We start from the raw sequence: 17,891 nt of genomic DNA on the forward strand, positions 1-17,891 counted from the left end.
TTTAATCCCAGTACAGAGGTTGAGGTGGGCAGATCTCTTTGAGTTTGAGGCCAGCCTTGTCTACATAGTGAGTTCTAGGACAGCCAGAGCTACATAGTGAGACCCTGTCTCAAAAGAAAAAAAAAAAAATTGGTTCCCTTACTCAAAGTAAAATTTCAGCTTGAGACTTTTTTGTAGAGACTTTTAAACATAGTTATTACTGATAAATTACTTCTGATTAAGAGATTGTGCTTCCTCAGGAAGCAGAGGCAGGGGGACTTCAGAGTTCACAATCAGCATGGTCTACAGAGTGGGTTCCAGGATGACAAGCTTAGGCAGTGAAGAAAACCATCAAAATAAAAAGCTGATGAAAATATATTTGAAAGAGGGGTCCATGTACTGGCCCCAGAAAGCAGTAGAATTTGGTACCTTTGGCCACATGGTTTTGGCTTTAGAGTCAAGGATATAAGGAGTTATGGAATCTCCCTCCATGACTAAGGAAAAGTTGATGAGGCCAGGCATGTGTCCCTGAATGGAGGCCCAGAGAGGCCATTGATTAAGGCTGTGAAGTTTAAGCCTGGATTGCCTTGGAGACACCAAGATACTGGAGATGCCAAAGTCATGGGATACCTGCCCTGGAGAGCTGCTACATGGAGTGGAACCAGCCCAAGATAAAGAAGTGTGTTACAGTCAACAAAGCTGAAAGGAGTTGGACTGAAGGAGCGCTTTGGCATCTGGCATGGAAATACAGAGTTTTAGAGTTTGCCCTGCTGGTTTTCAGTCTTTGGTCCAGTATTTCCTCACCAGGCTCCCTTTCCTCCCCTTTTGGACAGTCATGTATATCCTGTGTCATTATATGTTGGAAGTTATGGGATCTGATTTTCATTTTGATTTTACAGGGAATTGCATTAAAAGATTATATGATTCTCAAAAAAAGAGATTATGCTTCAGTTAAAGTTGTATTTCTAATCATTTGAGGAATGTTCAGTCATGGAAGTTTTAACCCAATGCCAATGAAATGTTCTTCCTGTGTTGACACAGTGATGTTTTTCTGGTTCTGCCTCCAGTCTCAATAGTAGAAGTGGAAAACTAACATTAGAGGCTAGGGGAATCCAGATGTTACTCTGTGCTTAAAATTTTTCTATTTAGATATTTTCTTAAAGTTAACTTGGTTTAGATTTTGGAGCTTGCTTATTATCAGAAGTACTTCGGCTTAGTAGAATTTTGGCTCATGAATCTGGAAATCTAGATTCTAACCCTGAGTCCTGATGGAGTTGAGATGACTGGATAAACAAAATACCTAATACTGGCCTTAATAAAAATTGATAGAAAATGTTGTTTTTACTTAGTAAGTTTGCCTGAAAAATTACTGAGTGGAATCTTTTTGTTTTTAAAGTTAAGAAAGAAGAAAAGAAAAGGCATAAGTCATCATCATCATCGTCATCCAGTGATTCAGATAGCTCAAGTGATTCTCAGTCCTCCTCTGATTCTTCTGATTCTGAAAGTGCTTCTGAAGAAAAATCCAGAAAAAGGAAAAAGAAACATAGGAAAAACTCCCGAAAGCATAAGAAGGAGAAGAAGAAGCGAAAGAAAAGCAAGAAGAGGTCTTTACAATGTGTTCTCTATTAAGATTTTGAATCAGTTATGTAAGAGCATTAAAATAGGTTTTATAACAGTATCATGAGATCATGCAACAAAAGCTCTCAGTTAATTTTATGTTCTTCCAGTGAAATGATGCTTTCAGTTTTATGTTACAGGGCTTTTATTTTTGGATTTATTGAGGGATTCCCAGTTCCCCAGGCTGGCCTCAAATTCATAGTCCTCCTACCCCCTTTACTGTTGTGGGATAAAACTTTTCCTGGGGAGATGCAACAGACCTGTCTACTGGCCCGGATAGGGAACCCATGACAGATCAAAGTCTGGATACCACCAAAGTCCAACTGGTGAACCAGTGAGTGTTACTGAGGTTACTTACAGAAGCAGAAATCACTCACAGACAGCCACATCACCAAAGCGCGCCCTAGCACAGGTGACAGGTCACAAAGCTAGGAACCTGGAGCACACTGCACAGCGTGCAGGCCACTCAACAGGTTGGAGTGGCCTTTCCGGGTGCCTCACTTGGGTTAAACCTCTTCCAGACAGCCAGGACAGTTGCTGCTTCTCTGGCAGCTGGGATGGTCTGACAACCTTCTGTAGTTTGTCTTTTCTGAGAGTCTTCTTTGCAGCGAGGCTCTGCTTACTCATGCAGGGAAGGCCTAGTCAATATTGTCAGTTTCAGAGACTTCCTGAAGCTATTTTGAGTTGGTTACTTTCTTGCTTAAGGAGCTTCCTGCAGGATGGAATGTTTTAATTTCAGGAAACAATTACACAACATTCTCCCAAGTAGTAATAGTTATAGGTGCACAATATCATTCTGGGTTTGGATTTTTATTGTGAGGAGATTTGTGAGATAGCTTTGAGTTACAGTAAACCAACTGTTATGTTCCTTACTGTGTAGCAGTATATATATATATACATATATATATGTCCTTTTATATTTCTTTTGCTCTGATAGCAGTATATGAATTGAGAGCAGATGATTCAGTCACTGCTTTATTTTCTGCTTTGTTTGAAATGTGTTTATATTAAAATTTTATTATACCTTTTACCTCAAAAGTGACTAATTTCTTTAGCCTATATTATTTTGTACAAAATTTTGTTATTTATGTATGCATAGGTGTTTGCATGCTTGTGCCCATGGAGGTCAGAAGAGCGCATCAGATCCCCTGGAACTAGAGTTAGAGTTGGTTGTGAGCTGCCTTGTGAGTGCTGCCTATTGAACCTGTGCCCTCTGGAAGAGCAACCAGTGCTTTTCACCACTCAGCTACCTCTCCAGCCCCTACTCTGTATTTCTAATTTATCAGAATATATTGCCTGTAGGGTCTCATCTGTCTTATAGAAAAGTGCTTTTGAGTTTGAAAACAAATGGGTTTTTGTTTGGTTCAGTTGGTTGGTTGCTTGGTTTGTCAGGGGAATAAAGGAAGATTTTTTTTTTTCCCACATGATGACATCTTTAAAAGGGAAAAGTGGGCATATGTGTTTTGATATTAAAGAAATTCTGGGCTGATGAAGAGACAGCTCGGCTTGTAAAGGCACTTGCCACCGAGCCCATTGCCCTGGATTTATCCTGACTCGGGTGAAAGGGGAGAGCTGGTTCCTGCAGATTGTTCTCTGACCTCCACGAGTGTACCATGGCATGCGTGCTTGTGCACACGCTGACTGAAAATGTGCTTTTAAAAGAGAGTGCCGACAACTGGACATTTTAGATAGGTTCCTAATAGCCAAGTGTACCTTGCTTTGATTTTTACCTGTCCAGCCCGTCTAGTGAGAGTGAAGCAGAGAACCCTGACGCGCAGCCTCAGTCCACTGTCCGTCCAGAGGAGATCCCTCCTGTACCGGAAAATCGGTTCCTCATGAGAAAAAGCCCTCCGAAAGCTGAAGACAAGGAGCGGAAAAACAGAGAGAGAGAACGAGAGAGAGACTGGTATGTGAATGTGTAACTTTATAGTGCTGGGATTTCTTTTGACAGTGTTGAAATGGTGGCCTTATCCCAGTGAAATCCTCTTAATTTTGGGGGGAAAAGAAGCTAGCAAAGTTCATTCTTTGCTAAATAAATAACTAAACATAAATAACTAAAAATTGACTTCAGTTACCAACAGATTTTGAGGAAATAAGTTCTGAAATTTAAAGTAATATGTGTTAGATGACATTGCAAATGACATTAATAATGAGATAGTATAGCGTTAAACCCATAAAACAAGATGGTATTTTGGTATGTTGCTTATCTGTGTTTCTAAAATGACTTATTTTGCTATTTTTTGATTTTTGTGTGTGCACATGTGCACGCGCACGCACACATGGGTATGTACACATGCCTACATATGAGTACACATATATGTGTGTGAGTTCAAGATCCCTCCTCTATCAGAATAAGAATCTCAGTTTTTATCTCTGAAACCTCTGCAAAAAAGCTGGGTACAGTGGTATGCTTGTGACCCCAGTTCTGGGGAAGTAAAGATGGATGAACCTATGGGTCTTGCTTACCAGTCTGCTTAGCCTACCCAGAGAACTCCAGGCCAATTAGAGACCCTGTTTCAAAAAACAAGTTGAATGGCTCCTAAGGAGTGACACCCAAGGTTAACTTCAGACCTACCCACACAAATAGGTGCACCTGAATTTACATGCACATGCGTTCACAGACACACACACCAAAAAAGAAAAATTAACTTGGTTTATAAACTTGTATAAAGAGGAAAATATTATTTTCCTAACCTGACTTTATAGTTATTAAAAGTTGAGATGTTCAAGTATTTTGAATATTTTTCTTTTCTTTTCTTTCTTTTTTTTTTTTTTTTTTGGTTTTTCAGAGACAGGGTTTCTCTGTGTTGCTTTATGTCTTTCCTGGAACTGGCTTTGTAGCCCAGGCTGGCCTTGAACTCACAGAGATCCGCCTGCCTTTGTCTCCCAAGTGCTGGGATTAAAGGCTTGCGCCACCACCGCCCGGCCTTGAATATTTTTCTATATAAATTGTTACCAATTTTATTGGGTTTTTGTAAGTCATTTTAATAATTACATGTAAAAATTAAAAAGAAATTGAAATCTTTCAATCATGATGAGTAATGCAATTTTAAAATTACAAAATTCTAATCATATAACAAAAATATGCCATACTTTTCATAGTATACAGAAATAAAAGAGTTTTAAAATTGGAATAATTTTGATTTATTGAGTTTATTTTTCTACTGGTTTCGAAGAGAATGTTTTTTGTTTTGGTTTGGTTTTTTTGGTTTTTTTGAGACAGGGTTTCTCTGTGTGGCTTTGGGTCTGTCCTGGATCTCACTCTGTAGACCAGGCTGGCCTTAACTCACAGAGCTCCACCTGTCTCTGCCTCCCGAGTGCTGGGATTAAAGGCATGCGCCACCACCGCCTATCTGGAAGAGAATGTTTTTAAGGAAATGAAGATTAAAGAAAAACTATTTGACCTACTAAAATTCAACCTTTCAAATATTACTTACATGGATATTATTGAGCTAATTTTACTTACAATTTAAAACCAGTTTCACACTTGATGTTATCATAATATGAGTAGTATTTGACTAATTCAGGCCAATTTGTCTTTGCCTAATTTACATTGCTTAATTTCTTCAAAGTTATTTTACTAATGTACAACTGCTCATAGGAAATTATAAAACATTTTGGAATAAGATAGTCTTAATTTCTCTCTTTTTCTCTCTCTTGGAGCCCCTGGGTTATTATATATTAGTTTCCTTAGCACTATCGAATTAGTTTCACCTTACTATTAAGTATTTCTTTCAAAGATTATTCATATTCAGAGTGGTCTAACCATAGGCAATAATGCTTACTGGGATTTGATGGCATTTTCAGTTATAAATTAAATGCATTCATTTAGATCAGTAAAGATATATTTTCAAGATTCCTCTTTATGAAAGTAATATGTTTAAATTTTCCCTTTGCTTCTAGTAATCCACCTAACTCCCAGCCTGCTTCATACCAGCGACGATTCTTAGTTACTAGGTCTGGCAGGAAAATTAAAGGAAGAGGACCAAGGGTAGGTGATTCTTTTTTTGTTGTTGTTTTTGTTTTGTTTTTCAAGACAGGGTTTCTCTGTGTAGCTTTGTGCCTTTCCTGGAACTCCTTTAGAGACCAAGCTAGCCTCGAACTCACAGAGATCTGCCTGCCTCTGCCTCCCAAGCGCTGGGATGAAAGGCGTGCGCCACCACCGCCCAGCTAAGGGTAGGTGATTCTTTGTTAGAAATGTTAATAACACTGCATTTATCCTTCTTACAGAGTGTGGAGTGCTGGGGGTGTGGGTCAGTGCTACAGTGCTCGCAGAACATGTTTAGAGCCCTGCGTTTAAAGTCCCCAGTACTACAAGGAAAAAAGGAACTTAATGTTGTAAAAATATTTTCAAGTGCCATTTTACTATTCAGGTTACTAGAACTATAACAGACATGCATGGTTTCAATTATAGATCCCTTTCTTATAGTAACTTTATGTCTTGGTACTTCTTAGTTGAAAATAGATTATAAATTCACGTGCTTTAAAATGGGATTGAGATGGATGCCTTAGGAGACTAAGGCAGGGAGATTCCTGTGAGTTTGAGGCCAACCTGGTTTATATAATGAGTTCTAGGCCAACTTAGGCTACAGCATGAGACCCTGTCTCAAAAATAAATAACATTAAAATAAAATCAGTGGGGGCTAGAGAGATGGCTCAGTGGTTAAGAGCACTGACTGTTCTTCGGAGGACCTAGGCTCAATTCCCAGCACCCACATGGTAGTTCACAGCTGTCTGTAACTCCAGTTCCAGGGAATCTGACTCCTTCACACCAGTGTACATAAAGTTAAAAACAAAAAGAAAAAAAAAAGCCAGGAAAGGCACAAGTAAATAAATAAATGAAATTATAACATAAAGGGTATTGAAATCTTGACTTTTGGTAATTCCTACCCATCATATCTCTATTACAAAAAACTGAATAAAATTGGTCATTGCATTTCCTTTTTCCTTTTACTAAATTTTCCCAGAATTTAAATAACTTCTTTCAAAACTTTTTTTTTTTGCCATCTGAAGAGCTGAGTAAATGTTGGTTGAACAAAGGGATTCTGTGTGTTTATTCCACTTAATGATATTGCTTTGCTTTGGAAGGTGAAGTTTATGTAACATTCAAATAAGAACTTGGGAACTTATAGTAGTTAATATACCAAGTATTCTAGCACCAGTTGAGCAAGACTGTTCCTAGCAAGATCTGAAAAGCCAGAAGTCGCTGTGGGTAGTGTTTCTTACTTGGAATTTATGGTTAGACTATTACAGGGATCTCTGCCTGTTTCTACCTGAAAGCTGAGACATTTGATTGTGCTGAGGATTAGATTCTAGAGTATGATGTATGCTAAGCACATATTCTTACCTCATTCCTTTTTTTGGAGGGGGGCAGTTTGGGTTTTGGTTTTGGGTTTTTGAGACAGGGTTTCTCTGTGAAACAGTTCTGGCTTCTGGAACTCACTTTGTAGACCAGGCTGGCCTCGAACTCACAGAGATCCACCTGGGATTAAAGGAGTGTGCCACCATTGCCCAGCCCTCATTCCTAATTTTAACAATTTCAGAAAGCAGAGAAACCTCATTTATTTTATTTCAACCTAGAAATAAGTATGTATCTTAGCTATGGTATCGCTTTTAAATTTTTATATGGTCTTTTTCCCCCCTTTTATTTTTTTAAGCGTTATCGAACTCCTTCCAGATCCAGATCAAGGGATCGGTTCAGACGAAGTGAGACTCCTCCACATTGGAGACAAGAAATGCAGAGAGCCCAAAGAATGAGGGTGTCAAGTGGTGAAAGATGGATCAAGGGGGATAAGTAAGACTTAACTGTTATTTCAACTTAGTGATTCTTTTTTTACTGTTGTGCACAAGTACTTTATTAGGAGCTATTTTGTTTCTGTATACCTTACAGAAAACACTGTATCATTGTATCCTATGATTATGCTGTGCTTTCCCTAAGAACATTTCCCAATATCTTTTCTCCTTTTACTTTTTAGGAGTGAGTTAAATGAAATGAAAGAAAATCAAAGGAGCCCAGTTAGAGTAAAAGAGAAAAAAATAACCGATCACAGACACATGTCTGAGAGTCCAAACAGAAAAGTAGAAAAGGAAAAGAAAGTTAAAGACCATAAATCTGAAAGCAAAGAGAGAGACATGAGAAGAAATTCAGAAAAGGATGATAAATACACTAAAAACAAAGTGAAGAAGAGGGGCAAATCCAAAAGTAGGAGTAAGAGCAAAGAGAGATCCAAGAGTAAGGAAAGAGAGCCCAAGCACAGCAGACACGAAGACAAGAGGCCGAGGTCCAGAAGTAAAGACAGGGATCACGAGACTCTGAAAGAGAAACCGCTGGAGTCAAAAGGGAAAGATCAGGACAGGAGTGGAAGCAAAGAGACTAACTCTAAGCAGGGCGAGTCCAAAAGGAGTGAGCACGACCATAGCAAGAGTAAAGAGAAGGATAGGCGCGCGCAGTCCAGGAGTAGAGAGCGCGATGTAGCTAAGAGTAAACACAGCTACAACAGTAGGACCAGGGAGCGGAGCAGAAGCCGGGACAGGAGCAGAAGAGTGCGCTCTAGAAGCCACGACAGAGATCGCAGCAGGAGCAAGGAGTACCACAGGTACAGAGAGCAGGAGTATAGGAGAAGAGGGAGGTCGCGGAGCCGGGATCGGAGAACGCCAGGACGATCGAGAAGTAAAGACAGGAGGAGGAGAAGGAGGGATTCCCGGAGCTCAGAGAGAGAAGAAAGTCAAAGTCGAAACAAAGAAAAATACAGAAGCCAAGAAAGTAAGAGTTCCCACAGAAAAGAAAATTCAGAGAGTGAAAAAAGAGTGTACTCTAAAAACCGTGATCATAATAGCTCAAGTAATAATAGGGAAAAAAAGGCTGATAGAGATCCAAGTCCAGCAGTGTCAAAACCAAAACAGAGCAGTCAGGACAGTGAATTGAAAAGTCAGGAGGACGAGAAGACCAGATCCCCAGTGGAAAAAGAAAACCAAAAATCAAAGGGTCAAGAAAATGACCATGTACATGACAAAAATAAAAAATGTGATCGTGAGTCGAGCCCCGGAACAGATGAAGACAAAAGTGGATGAGTGAGTTGTGTATGCTTATTTTCTTCCTGTCCAATTTCAGTTTTCGAGACATAATGTTGAATCTCTTTTTTGTTGTTCTCATTGTTTTGGGGTTGTTTTATGTTTGTCTTCCCCTACACACACCCTTTTTTTTTTTTTTAAATGTGGACTTCATTGAGTTGATATTTTGATAATCTGCTACCTGGATAATTTGTACTGCTAAAGTTTTAATAAACTTGAAATGAAAAAAAACCCACTTTGGTGTAATATTGTGTGCTGTGTTAACTAGCTTATGTATTCATTTTTGTGTTGCAGCAGTCAGTCAGTAGCAGCCTGCTTTGCTTAATCAGCCATTTGGAAACAAGCATCTGTTGGTTAAGTTGTTTGCAGTACATTGTTAGACAAATTTGTGTTTGTTTTGATAAAAATCCCTTGAGAAACCACTAGAAGTTTTGTGTAGTTTTTGTTTTGCATTTATAATTCACAGGCTTACAGCTGTTTCTTTGAATCACACAGAAGCAGGATTCTGAGGTGATCTGAAGTCATCACTTGATGTTACAATTATCTCTCTCTGCTTTAGATGCTTTTCTCGGGCTTCATCCCTTGTACTTTACAGTTCCAGCTCTAGCTTGTTTCTGAACACTGTCCATGTCTGTGAGCTGTAAAGGAGATGGATGCTCTTTTCAGTTTATGTGCTGGTTGAGCTTGAGTTGCTGTTACACAGCGTTTGACAGAAATATACCTTGGAAGATCATACTATAATTTTCAATTCTTTGTTGCTTTTGGTGTGAAGAACTGAGACTTGCTTTTTAAGAACACATTACTACCTTTTTCTACAATTTAAAACATACTACTTGTGTAGGTACTTCTTAATCTAGACAGATTCTAAAAAGCATTAGTATTGGAAATAAGATTCCCTATTTTGGCTGTTAGCCTGTATCACATTGAGTGTTAAACCTGCATGGTTTGGGTTTCTTTAACTTGGACTAACTTCTCTAATTCTCATAGCTGTGAATATGAAATGTCAAGAAGATGCATCTTTCTATATCTGTACCATGATAGGCCGCAGCATGTCTGTGACTGGTTCCTTTCTGTTCAGATGACTTTAGACCAGTTTACTGTCAACATTATTTTAACTTGGCATGTATTACATTGCCATATAGAGTAGAAAGTTGCAAAATATGATACCTTACAGAGGTAAACACTAAACATATCCAAAGTCCATTCAGAATTTTCTGTGTTGTATTTTGCTATTTTTGTGATGTGTGATCTTTTATTCTGTAATATCCTTCTAAATAAAACATTGAACATCCAGCAAACACAAAACCTGCCTCATTTGAAAAATATTTAAAAACTCCAATTAATAGTAGCCTTTAGAAAGTTTTATACTTTAATATTTGTCAGTATAGTGTCAACTCTTACCAAGGTAGCTTCTTGGCAAACCCAGTAGCTATTCAATGCTTTTGTACTGCATAAAGTTATGCCTAACGTACTTCCCATTATTGATTATTATGATATATTGGCAATGTAGCTGGTACAGAATGAATTATGTGGTGGTTATAAAGCTGTTTGGAATATCCTAAAACAAATACCTATGGTGGATTCTTTACAAATTATTTTTTTTGATGGGAAAAGTGTGTGTGTGTGTGTGTGTGTGTGTGTGTGTGTGTGAGAGAGAGAGAGAGAGAGAGAGAGAGATCTGTTACATGACTTAAACAAATTGATTATGTCTTAAATCTAGTCAGTTGTGTTTTAAAATATGTCCCAAACTATCTGATCTTTAAGAAAGGAATTTCTACTAACATTTTAAAATCCATACTAAGTAAAACTACTTTTTTCCTTGTCTTAGAGCTTTTATCTGTTAGCATATATATAAACAAGGATTTTCCAGTTCTTTAAAGAAGTAGGCATGGGAGAGAATTAGTAATGTCTATAATATCCTTCTGTTTGGGTTATCAAAAGAGCGGTTCCCGTACCCCTGCTTTTTTAGCTTTTTTCAGTAGAACAGATAGTGGGGTGAGGAATTGAGAAGACAATCATATGGATTTTATTTTCAGAATATAGAAAACTACTTACCAGCAGTAACTGTATCCCAAGAGTTCCAGTTGATCTAATCATAATCAAAGCTTAAGCCCTTGTTTTAGTAGTTGTGCTAGTAGATCTTTCCCATTTCAATTTTCTCATCAAATTGACTTTATAGAAATATATGAATTTGCAGTTAATTTGTAATTTTGTCTTAATACCCTTTAAAAGTATTTTCACTTATTTTTATTGCTTGATTCCAAAGCTGAGGAAATTATTTCAGTATGTAAGACTTTAGTGATTCTTGTACGATTTCTTTTTTGGGTAAGCCGTCTGCCATAGAAGTTGACACTCACTATAGATTGTAGTGAAAGTAAAGCTACCTTTGGCATACCATTGTGGTTGGTGTAGACTGGATAGTGCAGAGGGTGAGACTGATAGAATATCTCGAAACAGATACCCACAGTGGATCTGTGACAGTAAGGAAGCCACTGGTTGTTTAAAAATTCTTTGACTTAGAGTTGATGCTATTGTAGAACTCGTTTCTTTTAAGTCACTTAATTGGAGCCTTTAGAATTTGTCAAGAATTAATCTACTAGCTTTCTCCTTTCCCCAGAGTGATCAGATGCTCACTGGCTTTGCCAGGTGGCCTTTGCTTTGTGTATCCTAGTGGAAAGTGTTAAACTAAAAACAAAAGACTGCATCATGTTCTGGATAGTCACGTGCTGGGTAGTTTCTGGTAATTGGGGTAATAGTATTAGCTGATGCTTCTCATTTATTTTCTAGTGCATATTTAGAGCAGTTAGTATGATAGCAGTTGGTTATGCTCTGTTCCACATGGTGGTTGTTTTCAACACAGACCCTTTTACAGCAGATCTCTGTAGAAATGGGTTGAACTTGTCTTCCTTACCCAGAAGGGATTTAGACTTAATGATTGGTATAAAGAACCAAATGAACATTTTTCTGTCTTGTTTCTATCTACTGTAATTCCTTGTAGGATTCATTCATTCACAGTTGACAAACTCTGTGTAGTTTGATAAACTTAATTGTAAGAATTTTTTTAAACTAATTCTTGTTTTAAAAAATAAAGTATATCCCAAGTGCTGACTGCCATCACTGTCTGCTGTGGGCTTCTCAGCTGCCTGGAAGGGGTTCACCTGCTATGGGACAATAATCAAATAGTGTAAACAACATACCACATTAAAAAACAAAATAAAAAAGCCATCCAGGCCGAAGGAGGAAGTGCTAAGGGCTTTGTTCACTTCCTTTTGTCCCCAGTGCTGGAGGGGGTAAGGGTGTTGATTTGTGTTTCTGTTTGCTTTTGTTTTTCCTTTTAGACACTTCCATGTTACTAAAAGCACATGCTCTGTATCCCCCCCCCCAATGTGTTTATAGTATTTTTGAAAGATTGATCAATCAATTGGGTGTTTCTGTGGATCTGAAGCCGGGGCTGCTCTCTGGGAAGGGGATAGATAATCAAGTTAATGCACTTCTTTTCCTAGCTCCAAAGGCACTGTGACGGATATTTTTTTAATGGACTTTAGAAAACTTGTTTTCTCAATTGTAAATTAGTTTAAAATGCTGCTTCTCTTATCATTAGTCTAGTAAATGTTGGACTGTTTTCTGCAAATTGCATTTTACAAAATTTAAACTTCAAAACTGTATTAACTTTTATAGTTAAACATTGTATTAAATAAAGTATACTATAATAAACAATTCGGGGTTGTATTTTTTGGTTTTTATTAAAAATTAAATGACAGTAAAAAAAATGCAAAGTCATTTGTATTTTGAGAGAAACAGGTTAATTTTTTTTTTTTTTTTTTTTTTAATTTTCGAGACAGGGTTTCTTTGTGTAGTTTTGGTGCCTGTCCTGGATCTCACTCTGTAGCCCAGGCTGGCCTCAAACTCACAGAGATACATCTGCCTCCCGAGTGCTGGGATTAAAGGCGTACCACCACAGGGCACAAACAGGTAATTGACAAAACGGATCTTATAGTGAGACCCTAAGAATTTCAGGGCTGTAAGATGGTGCAGTGAGTAGAGATGATTACTGCCAAGCCTGGTGATTTTAGGTGAATCCCTGGGACTGCATGGTGCAAGGAGAGGATTGGCGCTGCAGGTTGTCCTTACAGCATGTGCACTGTGGCGCACATGGCCTTTCCCCAAACAAACAAAAATTAGAAGAGTGTCGTCAGCAGTGGTAATGCAACGTCGAGGAGTAAATTCTAGTTCAGATGCTTAAGCATAGTGTTTCAGTTTGGTAACTTTTTTTTAAAGATTTATTTATTTATTTATTATGTATACAGAAGAGGGTGCCAGATCTCATTACAGTGTTTGTGAGCTACCATGTGGGTGCTGGGAATTGAACTCAGGACCTCTGGAGGAGCAGTCGGTGCTCTTAACCTCTGAGCCATCTCTCCAGCCCCAGTTTGGTAACTTTTAACTCAGCAATTTTTAAGACCAAATTTTGTATTTGTGTTACTATCTATTAAAGATTTTACAATTTCCTTTTTAATTACTCCAAGTTCCCAGTGTTAGAAACCATACCATTTTTTCCTGTGTCTGGTTTTTGTTGTTGTTTGTGTGTGTAATGGTGGATTTTTGTTTGGGTTTTGTTTTTATTCCAGACTAGCCTCAAAGTCAATATGTAGCCAACAAATTAAAAGTGAGCTATCACACCCAGTTTATATGATGCTAGGGGTTAACCCCGGGCTTCATACATGGTAGTAAATACTCCAATAGCTGTGCCCCTCATCCACCTGTCAGTTCTAATACTAGTCGTAAAGCTGTTTTTAGTTAGCTTTTTTGAGACAGGATCATCCCACTATGTAGATAAGGCTGGCTTTGAACCCACAAGAGATCCACCTGCCTCAGCCTTCCAAGGGCTGGGATGAAAGGTGTGCACCAGTGCACACCCCTAAAAGCTATATTTTAAGATTTGTAAGACATATTTAGATTTTTTTGGTTTAAATTTAGATAATGTTTAGGGGAAATGGTCACAAGAGTTAATCAGTGAAAATAAATTTTTTAAATGTGTAAGTAAAAACAGTGTTCTGTGGTTTGTATTATGTTGATGGGCATACATTACCTTGCCTTTGCATTTCAGTGATATACCATAATTATCCTTATGCCAAAAGAAATACCTAGCAGCTATGCTTATATAGTAGTTCATAGAGCTAAAGTATCCTAAGAATGTTTTGAGGTTTTGATCATTGGTCTTCGCTCTGTGGCCCAGGCTGGCCACAGAGTATGTGTGTGTGCATGTCAGGGGTACCCGAGATCAGAGAATAGGAGTTGGTTCTCTTCCTCTGCCATGTGGATCCTGGGGTCCAAACTGTTGTCAGGCATGGTGACAAGCACCTTTACCTGCTAAGTCATCCTGTCAGCCCCTGCCATAGCCTTTTCAATATTAGACTCACAAGTCTTGAGCTGCCAGAACTGCCTTCCTTTCCTTCTTCACAATTCATTACTGAGATTTATTTTGTGCAGCTGTTGGTTATAGAACAATTTCTCAAGCCTTGGAATCAGATTAGACACAACTCTTTGCTGAGTTAAGATTTGTGTGTGCCTTGAGTTTTATTCTAGTAATTGAGGCTTTACAAAGATAGTCATCAAAAAGATATTTTATTCAACAAAAACTACCATTAGCTAATAAGTAACCTGAGGAATCTTGCAGATAGCAGATACTATGTGTTTCCTTCAAGCTTTTAAAGATCTCAATTGGGGTGAGGTGGTGGTGCATGAGTTTAATCCCTGCACTCAAGAGGCAGAGGAAGGCTAATCTCTGAGTTCGAGGCCAGCCTGATCTACAGAGTGAGTTCCTGGGACAGCCAAGGCTACATGGAGAAACCCTGTCTCAAAAAAACAAAAAATCCCATTTGTCCCTTTGAGTTCATTGTGGTCTCAGGACACCTTTGCACACAATTTAGGAATCTGTTATCATGTTCTTTTTAAATGCCAGTGCTTTGTTTTTTTTAAGGAAGAGTTCAGTTTTTATTTTTATTTTATTTTGTGATAGGGTCTGGTCTCAGATAGCTCTGAATGTCCAGGAACCCTGGTCTCAAATAGCTCTGGGTGTCCAGGAACTCACTATATAGACCAGACAGACTTCAAACTCACAAAGATCCCTCTGCCTCTGCCTCCCAAGTGCTGAGATTAAAGATGTGTGCCACCATGCCTATCTGAGTTTGGGATAAACATCACAGTGATTCAAGGTGAATCTAGCCTTACCATTTTTCAAAGTATAGGTGGCTATCGTCATCCACATACACAGAACTAGTCTTGAGTATGAGAGTCACTGCACTGTGCAGTCTGAGTGTTATGAAGTCCTGATACATGCACATTTCCTTATTTTTGCTTTACTGGTGAAGGAGATGTATAATTTTTCCCCTAGAGGATTTTGACATCAAATTTTGCTATAGGGTTTGGAGAGTTGGCTCAGCAGTTAAGAGCACTGGCTGCTATGTTTGGTTGCTATTCACAGGAGGCCTGCCCTTTTCTGAAGAGAAATGGAGAAGCAGTGTGTGTGTTTGGGGTGCAGAGTAACAGAGGGAAGGGGAGAACTGAACAACATCTAAGGTTCAAGTTTTGGCACACATCACCACCACCACCAACAACAAAAATATAAAAAGGGTCATCAGGGTAGTGATGTCCGAATATAATCCTAGTGGTTGGGAGACTGTGGCTTGGAGACTAGCCTGAGCTACATAATATCTTGTCTCAAGGGGCTGGAGGGATGGCAAAGAGGTTAAGAGCACTGGCTGCCCTTCCAAAGGTCCTGAGTTCAATTCCCAGCAACCACATGGTGACTCACAACCATCTATAGTGAGATCTGGTGCCCTCTTCTGGCATGCAGACAGAATACTGCATAATAAATAGATCTTTTTAAAAATTGTAAATAGCTGAGTGATGGTAGTGAACACCTTTAATCCCAGCATTCAGGAGGCAAAGCCAGGCATATCTCTGAATTCAAGGCCAGCCTGCTCTACAGAGTAAGTTCTAAGACAGGTTCCAAAGCTACACAGAGAAACCCTGTCTCGAACCCCCCCAAATAATAATGATAATAATAATAAATGTTTAAAAATGTATGTCTCAAGAAGAGAGAAAAGAAAGACACACACACACATGCACACATGCAATAACAACCACGGTTGCAAGGCCCTGGGCTACATCCCAGCACAAACTAATCACAGACACACAACCTCACAGTCAGAATGTTTAGAAAAAAAATGTTAGATAGCCGTTCCACGCTAATCCAGCACTCACAGAGCAGCGTTCTGTAGACAGGAAATGAGCTCGGAAAGCGAAAGTACACAGAAACCTGTCTCGAAAAAAAAAAAAAAAAAAAAAAAAAAAAAAAAAAAAAATAAAAAAGAATACGAAATGGTTCCTACCGCTTTAGAAAGCAGGGCAGCTGGGGGCTAGGCCACAGTTGTAATGCATAAGAGAGAGTGTAGAGCTTGAGAACAGGTTGGACTACATAGACACTGCCTCAAGAGAATAGGGGGAAAAATTAAATACATACTGGGCTGGAAACATGGCTCAGTGGCTAAAAACACTTGCTGTCTTGCAGAGGACCCAGGTTTGGATCCCAGCATCTACGCTACCATCTGTAACTCCAGTTCCAGGAAATCCAACATCCTTTCCTGACCTTTGTGGGCATAAGTCATACACATGGTGCATATACATACATACAGGCAAAACATACACATGAAAATAAATAAGTACATACTGTAGCATTCTACTTATATGAGTATTTAGCCAGATTTGTAGGTGCAAACAATGGTTGTTCACAACGTTGAGGGAAGGAGGAGATGGGGACTACTGTAGATGTAATTCTGAATGGTTTTATTAAATAAACACAGAGCCAAATGCAGAGTTAAAAGCCCAGGAGGTCAGAGCAGCAGCCAAGAGCTAAGACCAAGACTGCCTTCTTTCCCCTCGCTGTCATCCTTCCCTTCAGAAAGAGACCTACTTCCTTTGTTTTTGTCTTTATATAGACTTTCTGTTCTGCCTTCTCATTGGTTGTAAACCCAACCACATGACCTCCTCGTCACTGCCTGTCTATACAGACCTCCAGGTCTCTATGGTTGGTATTGAGATTAAAGGCGTGTGTCTCCATGCTGGTGGTGTCCTTGAACACACAGAGATCTGCCTGTCATGTGATCGTGATTAAGGGCATGTGCTACCACTGCCAGACTTCTGCTAAATGGCTTGTTATTAGCTCTGACCCCCTGGCAACTTTATTTATTAGCATATAAATAAAATCACATTTCAGCACAAATAAAATATCACCATAGGCTACTTTAAGTGGGTATAGAGTTTTAGTTGTACAGAATGAAAAAAGTCCACAAATTGCATAGCAATGTGTTGGAGCCCACTAGTTTCCTAGTAGTTATACCCAGAAGGACTGCATGGGAGGTTGATTGGAACTTGGGCCTGGGTACCAGGTGTTTGTAAAGGTCTAACTAGCATGGAGGAGGGTCTTTTGCTCCACTTCTTAGCATTGTTATATGTAGCTAGAGTTTTCCTGCCTTGCCAACAGTCAGGACAAATCTTTGTCACCCGCCAGTCCCACAGCCGCTCAGACCCAACCAAGTAAACACAGAGACTTATATTGCTTACAAACTGTATGGCCGTGGCAGGCTTCTTGCTAACTGTTCTTATAGCCTAAATTAATCCATTTCCATAAATCTATACCTTGCCACGTGGCTGGTGGCTTAACGGCGGCTTCACATGCTGCTGGTCATGGTGGCGGCTTGCAGTGTCTCTCTGCCTCAGCCTTCTGCTTCCCAGAATTCTCCTCTCTCCTTGTCCCACCTACTTCCTGCCTGGCCACTGGCCATTCAGTGTTTTATTTATTGACCAATCAGAGCAACAGATTTGACATACAGACCATCCCACAGCACTTCCCCTTTTCTTTTTTTTTTTTAAAGGAAGGTTTTAACTTTTACACATCTCCAAAGCCAGCTTGGTATATTTGGGAATTTGGGCGTAGCTTCTCTTACTACTTCCTGCTGGAGGGGGGGCGCTGTATCTATGGGGACACAAAGAAAATTTTAGGATCATGGAATAGTCCATGAGGCTGTATCATCTGAGCCAGTTGCCTTGAAATGATTCTGGATGTTGGATCATCTGGGTCATGGTGTCATCAGAGACCTTTCAGGTGGTCTTGGCTGGTCAAACCTGATGTATCTTAATCTGGAACAAATCCATAGCCTCTG

The 17,891-nt window shown here is 39.2% G+C and overlaps 1 protein-coding gene across 10 annotated transcripts in view; it reads left to right on the plus strand.

The window, feature by feature from the left end:
* Positions 1-9,095, plus strand: part of Ppig (peptidylprolyl isomerase G) — a 29,020-nt gene extending 19,925 nt beyond the window's left edge. For all 10 annotated transcript variants that reach the window (XM_028882001.2, XM_028881998.2, XM_028881994.2 and 7 more), the window contains 5 exons: positions 1,376-1,583; positions 3,335-3,502; positions 5,500-5,587; positions 7,254-7,390; positions 7,572-9,095. In XM_028882001.2, the coding sequence (XP_028737834.1) occupies positions 1,376-1,583; positions 3,335-3,502; positions 5,500-5,587; positions 7,254-7,390; positions 7,572-8,667 (1,697 nt within the window). In that variant the 3' untranslated portion in view covers positions 8,668-9,095. The remainder of the gene's footprint in view (positions 1-1,375; positions 1,584-3,334; positions 3,503-5,499; positions 5,588-7,253; positions 7,391-7,571) is intronic.
* The last annotated feature ends 8,796 nt before the right edge of the window (positions 9,096-17,891 follow it).

This window comes from Peromyscus leucopus, chromosome 4 (genome assembly GCF_004664715.2).
Source record: "Peromyscus leucopus breed LL Stock chromosome 4, UCI_PerLeu_2.1, whole genome shotgun sequence".
NCBI lineage: Eukaryota > Metazoa > Chordata > Mammalia > Rodentia > Cricetidae > Peromyscus > Peromyscus leucopus.